The following is a 25,454-nucleotide window of genomic DNA, read 5'->3' as shown; positions in this document are numbered from 1 at the left end:
AATGAAATAAAGTATTATGTCGTTAAAACTTACGTTCTATATCCCACTTCTGACATGTAAAAGATTTTACTTTTTCCCAGCGTGGTGTTTTGAGAATAAGACACAATACTTCCTTGGATATCAATATATTGACCAATATTCACTTAACACAATATCTGCCACAGAACAACTGCAACTAATTCTAACCGGCAAACAGTTTTATTCCATCCCCACCATTCTACCGCTGTCGTCGGCGAATGGAAGGGAACGGCCAATGGCGAGCGACGAATGACGAATGATCAACAGACATACTTTTAAATAATTCACAATATTTAATAATTTAGTTATGACGTACAAATAACATAACAAAATACACAATTAATTTTAAAATATACAATAAATGCTAACAATATAAACTTGCATAACACATTCGAAATAGTCATAACCTGCATTTTAATATTGACATTAAACAAATGTTAATAATATACACACAACGTGCAACAAGTTATATTTTCACACTTCAATCATTCATCAAGGGACTGTACCCAAACTGAACTAAATGTAACATAATGGTGCATTGTGTATTGTTTAAAATATATACATTGTCAATAACAAAACAAATATAAAATTTAAAATATCGTTAACCGTTGCCGCTGAAACGCCTTACCAATCCAATAACGCTCATATTATTATTCTGCTATCTATAATTATATTCATATGTAGTCTTAATTCCCCTTTGTGTGTTCACCTAAATTCACTAAGCAAGTAAAGTGCATATCTTTGGAATTATTATTCACATACAAACAACTCTAGTCTAGTAAAGGAATATGATTGCATTGCATTAGTTTCTACACAAATATTAAGGATTATAACTAATTAATTATTTATCAAACAGTTGTGTAGGTTTTAGAATTTAGGTTGGTATGTTATATAGACGGTTATGTTATGTTATGTTAGTTGATAATGTTGTTAGACTGTACTATAGTATTAGATAGGGTTTGTTAATCGACCGACTATCTCAAAAAGCTAGTCTCAATTTTGTCTTATTTATAATAAAATACTAAAAATATTTTTTGCAAAAAATAAAACAAATTAATATAATATTTACAACATCCACCCTACGGTATTATGGTAATAAAAATATTAAATAAATAGCGTAAGCGTGTTCTAAGACGACTCTCAAGTTCCCCGCACCGTTCCCGTTGCAAACTACAGTATTGCCATAGTGGAATAAGTTTTAGTCTACAAAGCAATATAAGCTTAGTTGCCTCTAGCTTACAGTACGTACTTCAGAGTGAGAATCCCCTTTGACATACAGAAAACGATTGGCAAATAGTTATAGTGCGACCCACAGTGCTACCAATACTTAGAGACCCCTGAACCAGAATACGTATTGCGGATTGAATGTTAAAAGGATATTTACTGGCTATCTTCATAGACCATTGTCTTATAGATATAGATCTATTTATCTTAGCGCGTCCCTTATCTAAAGTAATATGCAGTTACGAAAGTAAACACAATAACGATAATACACGGAGAAAGTATTCGAAATACTTGATAAGGACAGAAAACGTAAGTACTAGGGTAGGAGACATCCAGCTAACCGTCAATCGCAATACGCGGAAACTTGTGGAAGTTTCTAGAAGATTCTAGACGTTCATACCGAATCGTACGTGTTGTCTAATGACAGCTTCGTTAGCGAAGGCGCGCATGCCCCCGTGCCAGTCGCAGCTCGACACTGGATCTCCGGTGGCGATCCCGAGAGGATCCAGTTGAGCCACCAGGTGCCCTCGCGACTAACAAAACAATCCAACGGCATCAGTGACGGATCCCTTGCGCTAGAGAGCGAGGCAACTTCATGCCGCCCCGGTACTTTCGTTCTAATAACACTCACAAAACAGCCGATTGGAATTTAATTACCGCATTTGGATCCGTGTCTGATCTGTTCATCTGTCTAATGTCTAGTACAACAGATAAACCTATACATATTTATTTAAATAATATTGAATAAATATGTCACATTCCGTAACATCAGTGACGGATCCTGAATTTTAAAAAAAACTTAAGCCAATGGTGTGTCCTAAATAAATGTGGGATATTGTTTTTGAACTCGCCATTGGATCCGTATCTGATCAACTATCAAAGCTTTTATTATAAGCAATATCTATAAACTCTATAACCCAATAGGCAAGAAAAGAGCTGTTAAAACAGTATTACAACTAATCCTCAACAAGTTACACATATTTAAAAAAATAACATTCAGTAACTCAATGCCAAAGAATCAAGCCTATTTTTGTAATATCTCAATCCTGTAGATACGCAGTTAAATTAATTCTAGTTTAAAGTTAACACATACATAGCAGATACCTATACGTAATATCTAGTAGTTAGTGTCTATATGCATTTGATTTGATGCAACGCGACAGTTATAAAAACTCAAAAAAACACTACCACGAAATCTTGTAACAAACACATAAATTAAAAGCTCTATGAAAAAAAAAACAATTTAAAATCCGAAAAAGAATAACACATACACATTAAAAACAATTGATTTTGAGACTAGCAATTCTTTTGATCGGTCTGGTCCACTGTAGTATTATTTGAAGAAAACGTACGAGACCTCAGGAAATGCAATAGTTTACGTTCTATGCAGATGTTATTTTTTATATAGAATATAGGGAAGCCTGACACCAAAACACATTAGTTAACGCGGACTTGGTAAACATGCAGGCATTTATATGTACGTAATAACGGTAGAAAACTAAGCGTCATGATCACAAAGAAAAAAAATGATTAGTAATGAATTTTGGAAAGAATTATTAACGAAATTTTGTGGAAAGGGCTGAGAAGTGATATAAATGACTGCATCAGCCAATCGCATCGCTCGTATCATGAAATGGCCGGCCACAACATGACGTGACCTGGCGACAACATACATAAGTACTGATTGGTCAAGCAAGCTTTGTGATTGGCTAACGCGCCGATTTACAACAGTTTTTCAAACCCATAACATTTTAATAAAAATCGTTTTTAGTTATGAATTTGGAAGAGATGTAACATATTTTAGTAATAATTGATTTGATTGAGTATGTTGCATTTGTGTTATTTATGTTTTCTACTAAAAACTGCTTTGAAATTAAACACTACTACAAACAAATTAGTATAGTAGACTTTACGAATGTAGACAGCGATTTATCATACATATGTAAATACATGCCTCAAAGATAACATCAGTAAATCAATACAATTTACATTATCAATAGATTATCCCGACGCTCATATTAGATAAAACAGCTTAATATTAAACTACTAGGTATATCAATAAATCCATTAATAGGAAGATTTTCCCATTTTTATAATTAGCAATAAGTATAATCAGCTGTAAAAGTACAGTCACTGACTTTTTTATTAATTTTAGGAATGTTTATTTATGACGGTAGAATTTGTAGAATAAACAAGGTATGCTTTTAAGTTAGGCATTTATTTTAAGTACGACTTTTACGCACATTTTTCATTGCATACGCCTGCAAGATATATGTTACGTCACTCCTAAATAAGCAAAATTATAATTTACATTTTACTATCAGTAGTGACGTCGAAATGCTACGTATTTAAAAGCATACTTTGTTGTCTACTTGTGGTAGTATCAAGAATGTATGTACATATGTAAGTAACCGCCGAAACATAAACAACAACGCAAGGCAACGTCTAAGACATGACGCGTGTTGGACGAGTAATCGTCTGCGTACCGAAGTTGAAATATTTCCTCATGATGAGTTCGGAGCGTGGCGCTCTCATGCCCAGGGCAGGAAGGTTGGCCGTGGTGATGCCCAGGGGGTCGACATCAGCCGCCAGATGACCGCGAGCCTGCCGCCAACCCGCCACCGCGACAATTTAGCCCCGCGCTCTCACTCCCAATACCAGACCAATCGGTGGGCAAGTACCATGAATATCCGACATATTTTGACCAGAATTAAAAAAATAAAATACAACCACTCTATGTCTTTTTACGTTCCTTTTGTTTTATAAAATCATTTAATTTAAAATCATTTGTTCAACGTAAGTATGTATCAAACATAAAGTTGTATATATATATGATTAAATAACAGTGCAATACAGCTATTATCATTATATTACTATCCTCAAAACGCGAGTGGTTTAACTCACTTTAGGTTTGGACCTAAGATAATTATAACAATTGTATGTTTTGAGTCATATTTAATAAACAATATACTTGTATAAAATATAACCGTAATATATGATACATAAAAAAAAATCTTTAAAACGTCTAAAATTACCACTTAACAAGTAGCCTTCGTAATGAATTGAAAACATCCTAGATCACATTGAACATAGTTGGTAGAGTCATGGTCGGATATTTATGGTAAAATTTCCACAATTTATAATAACTTCATATTTTCGAATCCAATCAAATATGCACCTACCTACGGTGCAGTCAACTCGCAGTTGTTTATGTAAAAACCAAAGATTTCGTCTTATTACAAAAACCTTGACTTAGAAATAATAATAATAAGCAGGTACTCGAGAATGCTAATTAAAAAATTGAGGCATAATTTTCAGTTAATCGAAATCTTTGGTAATGAAATCAATATTAAGGTGCTCAAAACTAACCCCATAAAGCGAACTATATTAACCGACGTCTTTAAAGATCGTAGAGCTAGATATTCATAGAGCTGCCTACCTACAGCAACGGATCTTTAGCCTATAATGAGTAAATGACATGTAAATTTAAATATGCTGACACTCACTAGCCCTAGACATTCATTTAAAATATCACATCATAACAATGATACTAATCTACTTCTCATCGGGGACAAAACAGGACATCATTGCACTGAGAAGGAACTGTACATAGTATCTGAGTGAACATAATGTGCAACCAAATAAATAATAACAATATTATAGATAAGCGGTCACCTGGTAACTTCTGATGATGGCCTGGACTGCCAGATGGTCGTCGATGATCTTTTCGTTGATGGGAGATCCTAGGAAATAAGGTGAAATTCATAAAACAAAAAATACACTTTATACAAAATAACTCCGCTATAATAATTTAAAGCAGGTAATACATCAAAATCTCCCTATTTCCCATTATTTTTCTAAACACATTAACATAGTTGCCCCAATTTGGACGGTCATAACTAAATGCTAATGTGGCTATAAATTATAAGTTAAAAGAGCATATAAGCAAGAGAAAACAATGCTTATGCGAGGTTTAACCTTTTATCTCTGACTATTGTTTGAACTAGGTCTAATCATCTGTCAAATCTTTCTCTTTTTCTCTCTTTAACGTCATTCTTACATTGCAGGCTATTTTATGTTAATTACAGCCCCAGTTCGAGCGCCAAAAGACGAAAACGAACTAATGCTCCACTAGAACTATAAACCCAGTTATGAGGGTGCCATGGTGGAATTTTTAGTGGACTCATTATTATTATACCAAAATGCCGAAGATTTAATATTTTCATTATGGTTTTAGAATAGAACTTACCAGCCGCAATTGAAGGCATGCCTCCTGAGGGTACAAGGGACGTGAGAGGGACCTCATTCCTGTTATAAGGCGCCAAGTTCGGTGGCGAGGTGTACGCGGCCCCCGGCTGAGCGCCGTTGGTCGCATTGCGGAAGAATGCGTCCCAGGACTAGAACAAAATTAAAAAAGAAATTCAATTTTGTTGGCACAGAATAACTTTACAACACTGCATCGTCATACTTGGATAAAATAATCTTGAACAATGCTTCAAAATAGCTGTTACTATGACGATCACGGAGGTGTTCACGTAAATCAGTTTCTATCTTGACAGTCAGAAATCCTATCTTATGATTCGCTAAAGCTTTAATAAATTGACAAGATTTCGATTGTGATGGAAACTAAAGTGACAAGATTAGGCTTCAGATTCGCATGGAGACTATAGTCACAAATTATACATCAATGGCATAATTTATTTATGTCGTTTTAATTTGTAGAATAAACAGGCGAAAGGCTAGGCCAATGAATAGCATCATGATCAAAAAATCTCAAGAGTGCAATAATGCTTTCAGGGTGCTGTTGGGGTTGCCGCGCTACTGTAGCGCATCAGGGATGTTCGCAGACGCTAAAGTGGATTGCTTATATACAATCATGCGAAAGAGATGAGATAGATATTTTTGAATTTGAATTTGATCCCTGGTGCGTCGGGTGCGAGGCAACTCCAACATCATCCTGAGCATGATCGCGGACCGGCTCGACTGTTTCTACGTGGGTCATTGGTGCGCCATATCTGGTGGGGTGGGGCAGGGGTGACTTACGTACCAAATATTTATTGTACTGTTTACTAACATAGAACATGGGCGGAAGGCAAGAGGGAAACCACTGCCTTATTTTTCCCTAAAAAGTAGCATGATGACTAACATAGAGTAAGATAAACTAACCCAATGAGTCTTGTTACTTGAATAAATAAAGAAATTATAATTATAATCTATATGTCCGGATCACATTGAAATGTTTGTGAGTTTACAAGTTTAAAGAATGATAATTTTCATGGTTTCACGAATCTAAATTTCCAATGACTCACTCATCTCGAGGCAAGTATGTTTAGTTGATAAAATACAATTTGTCATGTGAACTAGTCGTCATGTGACGTATGACATTTGCTAGTTGGTATGACGTCAGTGTTTTACGCAATAATGAGAAATACCAGAGGCGCGGGGACTAAACACTGCAGTTGATTAAATATTTTCATCGCTATGAGCTATGCCTAACAAGCCGGTAACGAATTGTATACTTTATCTAGAACAAACACGATCACGTGTCGTCTTTTGTAAGTACTATGTAATTTTGAACTTTGCACTAAGTAAAAGAACACACTTTCAATGTATTATGTAAAGAATGTACTGTATTAATTATACAGGTTATCATGGCTTCATTACGCGTAGTAACACAATTTATAATTTGTCTTCCTCTCTCGTGTGGATAGGGTGACCAATGACCAACTTCATCAACCCTGGTGTCAAGGTTACTATAGTCTTCTTTATCGTGTGGGTTCTGAGGTGGAATATCAACCATATCAACATGGTGTCAGGGTTATTACTGAGCCGCCATGACATGGCTCATGTAACGACTACATACTTACATTAGTAAGTAGTAACCGGGACAGCGGCTTAACGGGTTACTACGTATTAGTATACAATAGGATAGTTTCCAACTAGTCAAATCAGTTACTTTTTCTAAACGTCAAAACACGAAATTACTACAGAATTTGTATGAAAAGCACACTGTGACGTCATAAAAGAACGTGACAAAATGTCGTACTTATTATTACATTTTTCTTTATTAAAATTCTTGAATAAGTTAAATTGAAAAAAATAAAACTTTTTTATTACCTTTAGATCTGTCTTTATTTAGTAATGAGAATTTTATAATTTATCTTTGACCTAGGAATAATGTGTATAAAAATAGGTATTATTATAGTTTTATGTAAGTATATTGCAACATATCTTTTTATATTTATTCGTAACTACGAATATATGTCTATGCTGAAATGAACTTATTCATTTATAAAGTTATGTCATCAAGTTGTCTGATATTTGATGTTCTCTGGACAATGCTGGACTGGAAAACGTTATAAAGGGTACCTACATCATTAGTTATTTTAAAACACTAACCTTAAAAGCTCGTAGATACTTATGCACTAGCCACTCCCGTAGAGGTCTTAAGTGTTTTTAAATATCTTATGGTACACATTTATGTGAAAGATTCACATATAGATACAAGTGCGATAATATCCAAAGATTATCTGGTAAGAATGTGAATCACGACGTTTACTTTAGATAATGCACCAGATCCAATTAGCGACCATTTGTAAATTTGTCCTTGCACGCAATGACACTTCGATTCACCGCCAGACTGTCAACGGCCAAACGCAGATCCATAGTCCAATTTCGCGAGGGTCACACGGTGAATAGGAACTAATAGGACACTAAAATAAACTAAATAGTATAATGACAAATCCAGGATGTAATTCCAATCTCTGCTTACCCCGGTGGGAAATAGGCGTGATACAGAATGTTTAAAAAAATCCAAAGTCAAAATAACTCTAAACCAAATTAGGATGTCCTTTGAAAAGGTTTAGTACGATCTACTCTGAACCGGCTGGCGTATATGAAACGATTGATGTGGAGGTAGCAAGTACGTCAGGATCGAAGCAAATGGAATTCCATAGTTTTTGCTTACCCCGGTAGGAAATAGACGTGAGTTTATCAAATCAAATACACTTCATTGCACTTAATTTTAACAATCAGACATAACACATGAATACAGTACAATGTGGGCGGCCTTATTGCTCTAGAGCAATTTCTTACAGGCAACCACTACCAGGAAACAAACATTAACTAAACTTGGATGCGGGATGGTGCAACAAGAAATAAATAAAAGAAAACTTAATACAATTGATACTCTATGTATACTTCTATGTATTAACAGCCTCCGTGGTCTAGTGGTTAGAGCGTTAGGCTCACGATCTGGAGGTCCGGGTTCGACTCCCGATGGGGACATTGTCGAAATCACTTTGTGAGACTGTCCTTTGTTTGGTAAGGACTTTTCAGGCTTTTGAATCACCTGATTTTCTTTCAATAGTGCTTCGAAGGGCACGTTAAGCCGTTGGTCCCGGCTATTAGCCGTAAAAACACCTCCACCAACCCGCATTGGAGCAGCGTGGTGGAGTATGCTCCATAATCCCTCCAGTTGATTAAGGGGAGGCCTGTGCCTAGCAGTGAAACGTATATAGGCTGTTTATATTATTTATGTATACTTCTATGTATGTATGTAAACTTCATGTATGTAATAAACCACAGACACGGAAACAGCAGATCATGTGATGGTTTAGTTCCGAGTGGAGCCTCTAGTACTATACAAGGTTAAATCCGTAATAAAGACCGTATTATTGTCGACAAATTCGCTGCGGTTACGTAAAACGTTGGCTACTTTGCTAGCTTCAAAAAAATCGGTGAAGTAGCTTCGTTTTCGTTTGCGCTATTTTCATCATCATCTTCTCATTAGTGTTATCCCGTTCTCCATGGAGTCCCGGGATTCATTTGCGCTGTATTATGAAAATAATAGGCCAGTATAAATAAATCGTTTTAGTAGTACTTCAGCAAACTAAATTGCTCATAGTAACACCAGCCACACCAGACACCCACTACCACCCACCAGGGTTGATTAGATCGATCATTCGTTTTACAATCCACACAACAGAAGAAGTTCATTTCAAGACTAATTGAAACACGAATTAGACATTCTTCGACTTGACGAAAGACAGCTCAGTTTAACCTACCTACCACCTTACACCTTACCTTACCTTCCCTTACCTTCTTCCCTTCCCTTACCTTAGTATACAATTCGAAATAAAATTAATTCTACAAATACAATACAATACAAATACACTTTATTGCACCATAATAAAAATAAATAATTACAAAAAGCCGTTGGTCCCGGTCACTATTTACTGATGTAAGTACGTAGTCGTTACATGAGCCATGTCAGGGGCCTTTGGCGGCTCAATAATAACCCGGACACCAGGGTTGATGGGGTTGGTATTCCACCTCACAATCCACACGATAAGAAGAGAAGAAGAAGATTACAAAAAGTCTCTTAACTAAGTACATGGCAAATGGCGGACTTTTTCGCTTTTTTATCGCTTCTATTATTTTATCTTTAAAGCATCGAAAGTCAAAGGAGTTCCATTCAGACTATTTGTTCATAACGAATCGTTCGTCATACAATCATCTCAGTTACTATGCTCGTTTGTTACTCGTGTATCGTCTAGACCTCAACCAGACATCAAGTACTAATTAGTGTCTAGTGACCTTAGTGTTATCGAGAATCAATTGAATCTCGCTTGCTTAGAGATGACATGACAACACAGTCATGCGGATATCAATATCGAAGTAGTATTTTGCGGCAAAACATTTATTGTATTAAATTACTTGCACTTACTTAAAATAGTTATCTATTAAACTGGTCAAGAAAAGCATTTACAGTCGGTCAGGAATAGTACACATTATCGCATAATATAATTTTTAAGATATTATTTGTTCTATTTGCTAGTAGCATTTAGAAGTGCCCTGTTTATCAAAACTCACAATCCTGTATTACAAGAAAATGTCTTGTAAAGATTTTCATTATTACAAGAACGTGTTTATTAAAAATACACATGTAAATTACATGTTACAAGTGTCATTATATAATTCACAAGTATATCTTAATATCTCTGTATTTTTTGATAAATGTAATTTACACGTATTTGTAACTTGTAGCTTGTAAACGTGTAGACTTGTAAGTTTGATAAATGTTCTTCTACCTAACGGTAGAAGCCAGCGACATTATATAACGTAAAAAAGTGAGTTACAATCTTCAGTCGGCGGAGATGGACGATAGATCTTTATTTACGAACAAACATGGATAAAAATATAACGCTCTTTACAGACGTAATGCGACCTTCACTCTCTATTGAAGATCATTCAAGGTGATTAATGTCAATACACCTGAAGCACTAAATTTATACAATAAACTCGAGAGAACATGCTTTGCTAACAAAACAGCGATGTCGTGAGTATAAACGCTGTAAACTGAAATGACGCAGTGGCATCCAGTTGAAATCAGCTGAGGCAAAGACAGCTGGCACACACCAGACACTTCATACAAAAACCTTGTTTTACACCGTCACTACACATTGACGTTATCGTACACGCGCATCTGTGTCTGTGACGCCCATACGATAGACGACTAAAGAAAGTAAGATAGACGGGGGTGAGGTAAACCTAGCTCAGGCGCTGGTGAGGAGCGTAGAGTTGCCAGTCTGTACGTAGTATTATTACTTATTCTATGCCACTGGCTCAGTCTACTGATCCGATGCAACGTGACTCTGACATTGTGGCAAATTATTTATGGTGGGAAGACAGCCATTCGAGGTACGTTGCTTATGTTGGCGAAGCATTCGTCTTCATGCCGAGCGGTCACTTTCGCTCACGCGGTCATTTTAGTACCCAACGAAAGGAAACGCTTATAACGGTTTTAGAAGAGCGTAAGATACACGTTAAGACTCTTGTTATTGTAATTTGAATATCGGTGTTGATACTGACTGAACTTAATATAATTTTAGTATGACAGATCTATAAATAGCGCCGTCCTTCATTTACGATGAGTGCAAGAAAGCAATAGAACTGTATTTAGAAATGTCAAACAAAATTAAAATTAACTTTATGCCTGCCAGAATCAGCAGTATCTTTTTTTTCTGAGAATAACGTGATTGTTTAAGTTACGTCCGACAAATAATTTTAAGACTACAACGATGACATTGAGGAAAATCCACTTATAACCGCTTTATTTATTTTTTTGCGGAAGCCTGGTCCCTGAACCTGGCCCGAATGATAACATAGAATAACCTTTCAAGGAATTAGATACTATTGTTTCGTTATCTCTTATTTTAGAATCTAAATTCGATAAAGATGCATTTCATGATGATTTCACATGAGTAAGATATTTAGCTATACTTATTAATTATGTAAAAACCTACATTTATTGCAGTCACACTATATGATTGATGAAATAAGGAAAGCAGTAAATATGTACCCAAGAGATCCATAAGAATACAACTCCTGTAGAAACAAGATTGTAAATCGAAAGAGGTATTTCGGTCATTTCCATGTCATGGCCAAGACAATGATAACATTGTGCCTTATGTCTTGCCAACAAGCTCGATTCGACTTGCTACATAACACTGCCTGCAATGTAGACAAAATATCGATTATGTCTTCGGCGAAATGTCACGTAAAGCTTATTGCACTTTAAGCTGATTAAACGACTTTTGTTTCTGCGAATGATGTTATTGACAGCTGTATTGATAACACCGGCGTTTGAAAAATGTGTTGTTTATAGGTAGTAACAAGTTAACGAGAATAATAAAATGATTCTTCGATATTCCAGACATACAGCCATTACTCAAAAACAATCTGAAATTAAAGCAGAATGTATTGCCAGTTGAGTATTTAAGTACCTACTTATTTATATGTATGAATTATTTTCCCGACATTTTATTGTGTTTTGAATTGTAAAGCTTGTGATAATATTTACAATTCGCTATAAAATGGGGACAGGACTTCGACAGGTAATAAGTTTTATCATCTTTTCAACTTCAACGCATTATGTAGTATTGGGACGTTTTTGCACTACTCCGATTGTTATCCGATTTGATTCTGTCAAATGACGGATCCCAAGTGGCCATAGAACTATTTGTATGGTAGCTTGCGCGCTACATCCATCAGATATCTAGTAGTAGTTTCTGCTGTCCGTTAATCTCGGATCCGTAAAGATCGGTTATGCAAAGTGAAGCACCCACACTCACAACTAAGAAGATTGGCACATTAAATTTTTACTCATAGTAACACCGAGACATGAAATAAAAAAAAAATAGTTATACAAAAGAGTCTGAACACGCAAGTCGTGCAAAATGATTACATAACTTAGGAATCGATCTTTACAAAGAGTCACAATAGCTTACTGACGTTCAATTTTAAACACACATTTGACGCCATGATTATACCAGTCATATTATTACCCTCATCTGAATCATTTATTCAACGTAACTATCATGGATAAACTTGTTTTGAATCAACGTCATTTCGCATAGAATCACACTGTTATTTACGAGGCGATATAACCACATTTCAAACGAACAATTTTTCAAGTAGGTATCATATTTGCGATAGTATTGATAGGCTATCGCAATAATTCAAACGTCTAGACAATTTTACGTAACTAATGAACCCAGTAATAACTCTCAGACGATAGAAGACTTTAATAGGGGCCTATGTATGTTATTGTTGTGCACTTTTATAAGTAGTTGGTAAAGTAAAGAGCTAGACACTAGAGCTTGACAGCCTCCGTGGTCTAGCGGTTAGAGCGTTAAGCTCACGATCTGGAGGTCCGTGTTCGATTCCCGACGGGGACATTGTCGAAATCACTTTGTGTGACTGTCCTTTGTTTGGTAACGACTTTTCAGGCTTGAATCACCTGATTGTCCGAAAAAGTAAGATGATTCCGTGCTTCGGAGGGCACGTTAAGCCGTTGGTCCCGGCTATTAGCCGTAAAAACACCTCCACCAACCCGCATTGGAGCAGCGTGGTGGAGTATGTTCCATACCCCCTACGGTTGATTGAGGGGAGGCCTGTGCCCAGCAGTGGGACGTATATAGGCTATTTATGTAAAGAGCTAGATCTATTACCAACAGTTTTTCTTCTGTTAGGCACAGTTATTTCGAACACAATTTTTATTGTTCACGAATTTTAATTGCTTTTGAAGGATTAATATCAACCCTATAGGATAGATAGAAGTACTCACCGCGTGCACGGAGTTGGGGTCCGAGAGCCAGTTGTTGTACATGGTCTCGACGTACGCCGAGCTGGAGCCATTCAGGAACGGCTCGGCCGCTGTTGAACTCTTCAGCCTATTGGCGTTTACTGTCACAGCGGCCGTCTGTTGACAAATAATAATATTATTATTATAATAACACACATTTTGAATAAAATTATACAAAAAAACACAAACGCTACTGAGCTCAGGCCTCGTATGGAGTACCAAGCTGCTCGAGGTCTTCGGAAAACTCTTGACGAATGAATGATTTGGTCACTATAATTGGGTCGTAATTCAAGATAGATCATGAAATTAAGATTACTAAATAAAGACAGATCTAGAACTAACGGAAATCATTTTCTTTTTCTATTTAAGAATAACTTATTTATGAATTTTAATCAAGAAAAACGTAATAATACGTCCGACATTTTTATCACGTTTTTCAATGACGTCAGAGTGTTTTGTTTTTTTTTTTTCATACAAATTCCACAGTAATTTTGTGCTTTGACTATTATGTGTATATTACCCCGAACTAACTTATTGGCATCGCGGACTTTCAGCTTAGGTTTTCTGATAAATACATAATACCAATGTATCACCACGCTGAAGATCTTAATAAGCGATAAAATAGATAAACAGATATGCTGTATCTCGCCAAGGGTGTGGTGCAGAAGACAACAGGATTCTCGTATCATTATAATATTTTTAGACACCAATATCAAGAGTGTTTGCAAGATATCTTCCCAATGGAAATTAAGTGATATTTTATGAAAGTAGGTATTTTCCATGACACAGAGATCAGTGACGACTACTGAATGCGCTCTCATTAATTTTGTTTATACTATAATTAGCTGTTGGCTGCGTGGACTTTGGTAGGTCCAGCGGTTTGCGCGTAAAATAACCAGATAGTTCATTTCGCTTTTATAATACGTATAAGTTGAGATTCTAGACAGAGTACTGCGGGGCGGAAGGCAAGAGGGAAACCACTGCCCTATTTTTCGCTAAAAGCAGCATGGATAATGCTACACCGACAAGAGCGTGGCTCTTAAATTAGTGATGAAAAGGGGCTCGTCATTGTATTGTGTCGTCGACTTGTCGTCAAGAGCTATTGAGAGATAAGATATTGACTAGGTATAAATCCGAGAACGTTTCGCTGATTAAGTGTTTAAGTGTACTGTTATCACAATTGCTATTTACAGTCGGTTTGCACAGGGTTCTTTATTCTTGCTTCTATATAAGACGGGAAGAAAATATAAACCAAACACTTTCACTTGCTATCCTGTCGCTAGGCAGTGCTTATGTGTCCTTTCAAACATACTGAAGCATTATACAGGGCGTCACACGATAAATTGCACTCCCGAATGAAAAAACAAAACTTTGATTGTCAATTAAATCTCCACTCCACTTTTTAAACGTTAAATTTCCCACCGCCTTTCGGGACTGCACTTTATCGAGGGACACCCTGTAATGTATGTGCTAAACTGATCATCTGTCACCGTACGGTTCATCACAACCTTAGCACTATTATCAAAAGTGGCTGCAAGTTGTCTTTTATGTGTGGCGCTGCTATGCGCAGCTGATTATTCGGACGAGATTGTTCATCATTATCATCTCCCTAGCATTATCCCGTTTTTCACAGGGTCCGCTTACCTAACCTGAAGATTTGACAGGTCCGGTTTTTTACGGAAGCGACTGCCTGTCTGACTTTCCAACCCGCGAAGGGAAATCCAGCCCATTACAGGTTAAGTCACATACCTCCGAAAACGCATTTCTCGGGAATGTGTGTCGGACGTAATTATTATTTATGTAAAATATTTCTTGCCATTATGAATGACAAGGCGTTGATAAAAGTGATAAGAAAGTCGCGCCAATGTTATCGTTATCACCCAAGCAGTTTTATCATCAAGATCAAGCGGACTTCACCTGACACAATGTCATCAAAACAGGATCAAAACACTTTTATCTTGCAACAATGTTTTTTTTAGATACTTCTTTTTTACTTGTTAACTGTAGATTTGCCATTAAAAACCGGACCTGTCAAATCTTCAGGTTAGGTAAGCGGACCTTGTAAAAAAAAACGGGATAATGCTAGGGAGATGATGATGAACTGTAAATGTGCTGCAAATGGTATTATCTTTGCGCGAACCATAAAATGTATAAGAAAAACGGTACAATTGTTGCTTATGTTCAGGTCAGTGATATTATTTCCATTAATAAAAGAAACAAAAGATTTAAAAATCATGAGGGACGTTCAGGACGTCCAGGTGACGTTCCCCAAAAACAATATAGATGGCGTTGTACAGATTTAACGTGATAATATTACCTATATTCTCATTGCACCCGACATAATTATTCAAAAATATAATGTAATGAGGAGCTCGGTGGCTGGCGCAGCGGTAAACGCGCTCGGTCTGCGATTGTTGAAGTTAAGCAACTTACGCAAAGGCCAGTCATAGGATGGGTGACCACAAAAAAAAGTTTTCATCTCGAGCTCCTCCGTGATTCGGAAGGCACGTTAAGCCGTTGGTCCCGGCTGCATTAGCAGTCGTTAATAACCACCAATCCGCACTGGGCCCGCGTGATGGTTTAAGGCCCGATCTCCCTATCCATCCATAGGGGACGCCCGTGCCCCAGAAGTGGGGACGTTAATGGGCTGATGATGATGAATGGCAGAGACATATATAAGATTTTATGTTGCTTGATATTTGGATCAGATATGGTATAGACTTATGTATTATGTTTATTAGAATAATAATGGGTGAAAGATGTGTTGTGTCTGGGTGTAATAACAAGAGTCATCATTTATACTCAAAAACAAATAAAAGATGTAGGTAGGTGTATGTCTGGCTGTTATCCAAAGGCAACTCTGATTATCTGATTATTATTATTATCCTTTTAAACTATAGTTTATCTCCTCTTTCGGAGGGTATTTACCAGAGACACGGGTCACAGACCAAGTGCCACTGGAAGGAGGGTAATTATGTATCTGTGCGTTCAGTCATGATTTCAATGTCGGAGGATAGGAATTTGCGTACTATCCGACAGGTGTTAAGTATGGCTGCTTTATTATTATTATTATTATTTGGGAAACGTAGCCTGGGAAGTCCCTCATTGGTTTAAACGTTTATTTTTATAGAGAAACAAGCATAGAGTTCATTCGCCTGGAAGGACAATCGCAGAAAACCAGTTTTTAATTGATTGACCGATTGACGAGTTTGAATACGTCACTTGTTTATTCGATCCGGCAGTGTCCAGCAACTTCCCACGGTAATTTTATAGTCTGTGGTAAACAAAACTCACATTTTGTATTTTTTTAATTATTTTCCATAGATAGTACTTTATTGAGCCACTTAGTACAGTCCAAGGTTTTAGGATTTCTTTTCGTATTTTCCCTATTGGTTTTTCTAGTATGAGTATTATGTAAACCGTACTCAGTTACTACGTAGACAACTCAGCATAAAGCTAACTCATCATCTCCCTAGCATTATCCCGTTTTTCACAGGGTCCGCTTACCTAACCTGAAGATTTGACATGTCCGGTTTTTTACAGAAGCGACTGCCTGTCTAACCTTCCACCCCGCGAAGGGAAAACCAGTCACATACCTCCGAAAATGCATTTCTCTAGAATGTGAATTTCCTCACGATGTTTTCCTTCACCGCTGAGCACGTTATAATCATTTATGATCCAAACATGAATTCGAAAACAAATTCGACAATCATTGGTTTAGGCCTGTGCTGGGTTCGAACTAGTGTTGCCGATCGATAGCGCCATATCGATAGTTTTCGATCGAACTATCGATAGTTTACCAAAAAACGATAGTATCGATAATTAATCGATAGTATCGATACTATCGATAGTATCGATAGTATCGATAGCTCATTTTTGGCGATACTATTGATAAGCAACGATAGTATCGATACTATCGATAGTATCGATAGTTAAAAGATGAAAAACTATCGATAGTATCGATACTATCGATGGTATCGATAGTTGAAAAACAAAAAACTATCAATACTATCGATAGTATCGCTCTTCGATATTGAGCAAGCTATCGATACTATCGATAGTATCGATACTATCGATAGTTTTGTACGATCGATAGTGACCTTAATTTCGATAGTATTGTAAAAAAATCCTATCCACTAACTTAACAGTGTCTCTTTATAGTTTAGAGAATTGCCTACTTCAAAACCAAACGTCCACTGCAAAAACACCCACGTAACATAAAATATATTAAATACGAGCTTTAAATGGTGTGAATTGTTCCACACAATGCTACATTCAATACTATCGAAATAAAGGGCCCTATCGATCGTACAAAACTATCGATAGTATCGATACTATCGATAGTATCGATAGCTTGCGTAATATCGAAGAGCGACACTATCGATAGTATCGATAGTATTGATAGTTTTTTGTTTTTCAACTATCGATACTATCGATAGTATCGATACTATCGATAGTTTTTCTTCTTTTAACTATCGATACTATCGATAGTATCGATACTATCGTTGCTTATCAATAGTATCGCCAAAAAAGAGCTATCGATACTATCGATAGTATCGATACTATCGATAGGCCTATCGATTGGGTAGATGATTTTGGCTGTTTACTATCGATAGTAAAACTATCGATTTTTCGGCAACACTAGTTCGAACCCGCACAGTGAGAGGCAAGCGTACCAACTGGGCTACCACGGCTCCAAACCTAACCAAACTATACATTATTACCTTTATTTTCTGTTCTGAGGTATTACGTCACAATTACTAAGTCAATCGTGGCATGTAGATTCCACGATATGCGTTAAGATACACCATTGAGGAAATTACCTATTGCCAACTGGATTAGAATAGAATAGAATAGAATAACTTTATTCCCAAAACAGTGAAGGTTACAAAAGCATTTACATAAATTAAGTTTAACAATTTATGACTAGTAGCTAACACTGCCCAGGGAAATGGGACTGACTCAGCATATTGTTGCTAAGAGTATGGTACGAATGCCCACTCTCACCAACACTGATATTCTGCCAGTACCCATATTACGCTTATAATTAGTAATAAATGAATTGAACGTGCCAACAAAAAACCGTGCCGTGAATTGTTTAAACGGAAAAAAATATATAACAACAAAACAAAAAACAAAGGTAAGGTTAACAAAGTACTAAATGAAAATCAGTAGTATGCCAAGGGGTTAAATCATAATTGATAGTATAAATAAAAATATATAAGCAAATAGAATAGATTATTATATTGGTATGTAAATTGATAGGTGTATGTATGTATATGTGCAGAGTTCAGTCACCCCATACTTTTTTGAATATTAAGAAGATGTTCTCTAAATTTTTTCTTAAAAGTGGGTTTTGAGGTAACTCTGCGTAGAGGCGGTGGTATATCGTTCCAACATTTGTTGGCTCGGTAACTAAAACCACCACGGAAAGCGGCTGTTCTGTGTCGTGGTATATGCATCGCTATTGAGCAAGACCTCGCAGATTCCCGCCAGGACAGATTTTTATAAAGATAAGGAGGCTCTTTAAACCTAACAATGTCATGCAGTTGACATGCGTAATATAGACTCAGACGGTGATGCATATTGAGAAGATTCGACTTGTTAAGAAAAGGCGTGATATGAGTACGAGGAGGAATGGGGAAACAAAAACGTGCACAGGCATTTTGAACGCGCTGAATAATATTTTCAGTTTTTTTGTATAGACAAGGTCCATAAACAGTGAGACTGTAGTTGAGTTTTGACAGAACGAGTGTTTCACAAAGCATAATTCTCATGTCCGTACTAATAAAGGGTCTAATTTGGTACAGAACTTTTAGCCTGTAAAAGCAATTACGAGCCAACTCAACCACATGATTCTCAAATCTCAATTGTGAATCGAAAATTAAACCGAGATTGCGCGCCTCCGATACCTGGTCAAGAGATGTACCCATTATGGATACTTTAGGTTTGGCAGCTTCTAGTAGTTTAGTTTGCTGCTTCGTACCTATGATCATGAATTTGGACTTAGAGGCATTCAAAACAAGGCAATTTTTCTGGCTCCAGGCAAAAACTCTATTCAGGTCTTGATTAAGAGAATCAACTGCTCCGACCGTATCATCACGTCCACATGGGACATAAATTTGCAGATCATCGGCATAAATATGATATTTGCTGTATTGAATACAATCAGTAATATCGGAACTATAAATAATGAAGAGTAACGGACCTAATATAGATCCCTGCGGAACTCCACGTTTAACCAATTGATAATCGGATTGCAAAAGATCACCGTTGGGTTTTCGTATCACCACTTTTTGGTGACGCTCATCCAAATAGTTGCTGAACCACTTGATCGCTGTAGACTCGAATCCATAGTAAGCCAGTTTTGATATTAATAATGACGTATTTATGGAGTCGAAAGCCCTCGAAAAATCAAGCAGTACCAAGATGGAACCCATACCTGAGTCCTGGTGACGCAAAAGATTGTCAACTACATCAAGAAGAGCTGTTGTGGTACTGCGCTTTGATCGAAACCCAGACTGAAGCTCAGGAAGGATGTTTGAAGAAATGCAGTATTTGTATACTTGGTTGTAGACTATTTTTTCTATAATTTTGGACAAAAAAGGTAAAATACTGATAGGTCGCAAATCTTTAATATCAGATTATATACCAATATGTACTGTGATGCTTATAGTGGTCGACTTCAGTATATATAACGGCCTCCGTGGTCCAGTGGTTGAGCGTTGGGTTCACGATCCGGAGGTCCCGGTTGCGAATCCCGGTGGGGACATATTGTGAACCCTAATTTGGTTAGGATATTACAGGCTGATCACCTGATTGTCCAAAAAGTACGATGATCCATGCTTCGGAAGGCACGTCAAGCCGTTGGTCCCGGTTACTACTTACTAATGTAAGTAAGTAGTCGTTATATGAGCCATGTCAGGGGCCTTTGGTGGCTTAATAATAACCCTGACACCAAGGTTGATGAGGTTGGTATTTCACCTGACAGCCCACACGATAGAAGAAGTATATTATATAAGATATAAGGAGTAAGGAGTGCGCGCGCGGATTGTCTGGCTCGCTCGCACGCAATAAGGCGGCACATACTGTATTTGTGTAGTGTCTGTGTAACAATGAGATTTATGTATGGAGTGTCCAGGAAGATACAACTTCAAATCGTGCTAATTACGAAATTTTGTTGATTGATTGTGTAATTTTTCATTGAACATAAAATAAAATCATATTTATTAGTAACTCCAAACAAAGTCACTACAGTCGTATTAACATAAATAGAGTGACTCATAGATACCTAGTATCATAGATACATGTATATATTGTTTCTCGGAAGCACGATGACATAAGATAAATAAAATACAATACTTAATTATATGTTCACAGCGACGATGATTTATAAATCACTTTATTACTGATTAAATTGTATGTAATAATGAACTATTTCAAGTACTATAGTATTTCTATAGCTGTAAAAACAGTACTATATATTAGCAGTATTCTTATTTAGAAAACTCTTAAGGCACTCACACCAAAAGCAAGTAAGAAGCAGTGGTTTACGCTGCTTTTGTTACGATGCACTTCATAATTTAGTTTCTTATTCACAATTAATAAGTTATTTATGAGGAAGTGCTAGTAAAAGTAAGGGAAAAGAGGCAAATATTGAGACTTATTGAGGACAGAAGAGGCAAGATGATTGGACACTTAATAAGACACGACGAATTTATTAAAACATCATATAAGGGAAGCTACAAGGAAAGAGAGGAAGGGGAAGACCAAGAAGAGCTTACGTGGAATAGATTAAAGAGATGGCGAACGTCGTGTCTTATAAGGCAGTGAAGGAATTGGTCTTTGATAGACAAGAATGGAGAATGCTACAACCGACAAGAGCGTGGCTCTTAAATTAGTGATTTACCATACAACATGCGCAGATCCAAATTGCACTTCTTCTGACCTCCTCTTGGTGTACCGAAGCCTTTAAACTCATAAAATACGTCATAAGTTAATTATGTTTATTAAACTAACTTTATTGCTTGGTAATAAAGATACACCAGCTTATCAACTTGAAGCCCCCAAATAAATGTTGTTTTTATACAGAAGAATTTACATACCTACTAGTGTATTTTGTTGTAAAAATTTACAGCAAATTGTTACACGCATTATTTAGGTATACGCAGGTACATAGACTACCAACTACCGTAACTATTCAAAAAAGATAACAAGTTACTGTCATTCTTGTAGTTAGTTACTTACGTCCTTTTATGACGAACTCTATCTTAGAGACGTGTTTCCTTGTTAATTTATTCAATTGTTCCCTGAATTCTGTTTCGTAACGAATATTTGTGTTTTGAACCCTAATGCTAAATGTAAAGCGTATATTTGGGCTTCTGGCGACTTAAATGTAATTAAAGCACATAATAACGGGTTCTTACCGCGTTTAAATGGGGATATGAGACTCCCGATATTTCGACACTGTTGCAAGTGCCATGATCACGGGATGACTGATGAGAATGATAATAACCGCGTAAACTTAAAAGACTTAAATGTAAGTCATCAAAACCTGTAACTTATTCGAACGGAATTTAAAATAGCTTATTTAATTTCCCGCTTCCTCTGAATTATATCGCGGGCTTCCAATAGCAGTATGACGTTTGTCCACATAGCATACACTGCGTCTACTGGAAGACTTCGATCATCGCGGAAACCGTGCCGCCTGTGATGTCCACTATATCTACAATTTTCGGTACAACATAACCATTCCACACAGTGTCAAGGAAAAAAATATCTGAAAATGTGTTAACTGTTTTAAACTGCTTAACACTCAGACCATGTCACCCCACATCCTGTCTAACATGAATAATCATCATATTATGCTAAAAGTAGATTATTAAGTACTATAAAAAGTCAAGTCAATCCGTAGATATTGACCTATAAACCAATTTTTATCCAAATCAATTCAGCACTTTAGGAATAAAAAGGGTAACAGAGAGACAGACAAACTAAAGTTACCACTTTCTTCCAGTTGAGACTTCTTAATCATGGTTCGGACAAATTAATATCCTTTCTGTCTATGTATTCTCTTATTCATATAAATATTATAAACATACCTGTGGTTTGTTGAGGAGCCATGATGCAAACCTCTCACTATTGCCAATTTTGTTGGAAACTTGTAGGACTACTCTCGCGCGATGCATGATTGCTGTTACTGTGTGCCCAGCTCCCAGTTACAAAGTGTCAGGTCTGTGAACAAATAAAATAAAAAGGTCAAGAAAATATTAAACTGGAAAAAATTATAAAGATTTTGATGAAAGTGAAAGAACCTAAATTGGTTCGTCAGGATTGTAGTAAAAGGAATTCTGTGATCCTTGCCTACTCTAGGTTTGATCCTATGCTGTATTTGAACAAAATAAGGCAGTAACACCACCATCATCAAACAGCAAGGAATATGTATGTCCTCTAAAAAAGAAAACATATATAAAAATTCTTTCTTTTGTAATAAAAGCACAACTTTTAATTAACTCACTGATTACAATTTCAAACCCTGTTCATGTTTTCATTATGAAACAGATTTTTTGTAAAGAAATTACATAATCAATTAAAAAAACTGGTTGTCTGAGATTCTATCAAATTAATGTTTATCATTCAATACCATTCTATTAAATAATCAGTATAATAATGTCAAAGTCAACAGTTACTGTGTTAAATTGGTATTCATTCAAGCATGACTTGAGACATGAAAAAGTTTAATAATAACTCTGAAACTGGGTCAACCAGATGATCACAATGTCAGGCTAACCAGCACATTGTCACTACAGGTAAATACATTCAACTGATAGTAAAAATTAAAGAGCATGCAGGTATGTGTACTCCTAAAATAGGCATGAATACAAAAGTTGTTAAAACAGCCTAAAAGGAACTGAAAAGTAAAGAGATTTTATACCACTAGCAATATTTGTTTTTTTGTCAGCAAAGAGATTCTAAGTAGCAGGTATCATGGATACAAAAGTTCATAACATAGTGGAGCTGTTTTTAAATATTATCCCATAAACAAAAAAATGCCTTATTACCTTGACCTTGAACTGTAGTTGTTATGCAAAGTTATAGAATAAAATCTCAAAAATAGGTGAACAAAATTGGCAATGTGCCATATTACTACATCACACAACATTATAAAATATGTATGTGGTACATACCTACCTACTTAATATCTTTTTTGTGGGTGTGACTTGCTTATCACTTCTTTGCCTGACAATAATAATTGTTCATATATAGATATATCTCACACAAGAATTCTAAATAGTTTCTTGTTAATAATGATATATTGGTATACCAACCATTTAATAAGTAAATAGGTAAGTGAAAGTAGATATTCAACAGATTCAAAAGATGTAAAGATCCCAATATCTAATCTAATGAAACATCAGAATTTTCTTAAACAACTGAATTACAAAAATGTTACATAAACCTTGGCTACACACAAGCTTTTGCTTTTGAATAACGTAAAAAATTATTATAGGTAGGTATTTTACATTTAAGGTTATTAGTTTGTTTACAAAATGATGTATATTAACACTTCAAGAGATAAGTTATCAGATGCAGGAGGCTGTCTATTACTGATAAAGTCCAAAATATGTTTAATTGACGAAACTACGTCATAAGGTGTTTTTGATCTAGATTTTGATTAATTGGCAAAAGAAAGACACTAGTCAGCCTTGAGCTTTGACCATCACTTTCAAGGTTACTTTCTAATTTGGTCACATATTTTACATTACACCAGTCGCTACTAAAATGTATCACGATTATCCTGTTTGACACAGCCTCATACCCGATTTTTTGTCAAAACAATGCTACAGTAAAGCGCGCCTGAAATATTTTCCACATGACGATAAAATGTGACGTTTGAACATAGCAGATGAGATTACCGAAAAATATCATCATTAACAAATAATGATAAAATGAGATACATACCTGCTCAAAAAACAATCCACTAATAAATATGAACAATATTAGAACTGTGATCAATACTGAAGTCCCGTGATTCAAGGTTATATAACTCACTCCACTCCTTTCAACCTATCCCAGATGAAATGTTAGCACATTATAAACACTTGTAGGACTTTTTAGAACCAAAAATCACACCAAATACTTCCTGTTTGTTTCTAAATTTAATCTATCTCTTCAGCGATAGTTACCTTTGACACTATTCGTATGAAGTCTCGCAAGCGCAGTCAATTTTGTAAAAAAATTAACGAAAGTTCATGCCTTCATGCGATTGCTCTCGTCGGCAGTCTACTTTGTTTATGGTACCGTTGAGACCCGCATCGTGTAGTGATGCCAGATACAAGTTAACTAGTATTATACTATGCAACTTTAATATTCTACAAGTAGCATAAAATATGTATTGTGTTAATATTTTTATGTACTATTTTAAGTACAGAAAATAAAGCCATATGAAATCCGCTAATTGAGAGAGACGGAGAAAAATAACCAAAAAGTAGCCTGTGTTATTATGTTGCATGATCTATGCAAAATATACCGCTCTGCTATTGACTTGGTAAACCACAAGAGGCATTGCACGGTGGTACCGTAGTAGATGATAGGACTCTCATCACGATGACTGAATTACGCTGTAATCATCATCTCCCTAGTATTATCCTGTTTTCACGAGGTCCACTTACCTAAACTGAAGATTTGACAGGTCCGGTTTTTTAGAGAAGCGACTACCTGTCTGAACTTCCAACCCGCGAAGGTAAAATCAGCCCAATATAGCATAGGTTATGTTATGTTTTCCTTCACCCCTGAGATTATCACCATTAGCGTTTTAATAAGGGCTAATCAGCCTAATACGTTACTTGTGTTTTACCAAAAAACTATTGTGTGTGATTTCTTGTGTTGCAAAAAATATTGAAGTTGAAGGTACTAACTATATATTTAGTAAAACGACTTTTTTATTGTTAATTGCAACAAAATGAGACAGCTATACAGTCAATGTTACAATCATTGGTCAAAAGATGTTGTGACCAATGATGATGAGGAAATATAGCAAACATAACATAAATATATTAAAATC

At 36.1% G+C, this 25,454-nt stretch overlaps 1 protein-coding gene across 6 annotated transcripts in view; it reads right to left on the bottom strand.

Moving 5' to 3' along the window:
* LOC126366825 (2-oxoglutarate dehydrogenase complex component E1) overlaps positions 1-24,713 on the bottom strand; it is a 54,395-nt gene extending 29,682 nt beyond the window's left edge. Inside the window, exons 1-6 of one of the 6 annotated variants that reach the window (XM_050010118.1) lie at positions 24,577-24,713; positions 22,492-22,624; positions 13,373-13,507; positions 5,492-5,639; positions 4,918-4,985; positions 1,643-1,775 (exon numbers count right to left, since the gene is read on the bottom strand). In XM_050010118.1, the coding sequence (XP_049866075.1) occupies positions 1,643-1,775; positions 4,918-4,985; positions 5,492-5,639; positions 13,373-13,507; positions 22,492-22,578 (571 nt within the window). In that variant the 5' untranslated portion in view covers positions 22,579-22,624; positions 24,577-24,713. The other 5 variants (XM_050010117.1, XM_050010119.1, XM_050010121.1 and 2 more) reach the window with 5 other exon arrangements.
* Between the last annotated feature and the right edge of the window lie 741 nt (positions 24,714-25,454).

The sequence above is a fragment of the Pectinophora gossypiella genome, chromosome 5, assembly GCF_024362695.1.
Source record: "Pectinophora gossypiella chromosome 5, ilPecGoss1.1, whole genome shotgun sequence".
Lineage (NCBI taxonomy): Eukaryota > Metazoa > Arthropoda > Insecta > Lepidoptera > Gelechiidae > Pectinophora > Pectinophora gossypiella.
Note: the sequence above shows the minus strand (reverse complement) of the source record. Positions and strands in the feature narration are given on the sequence as shown.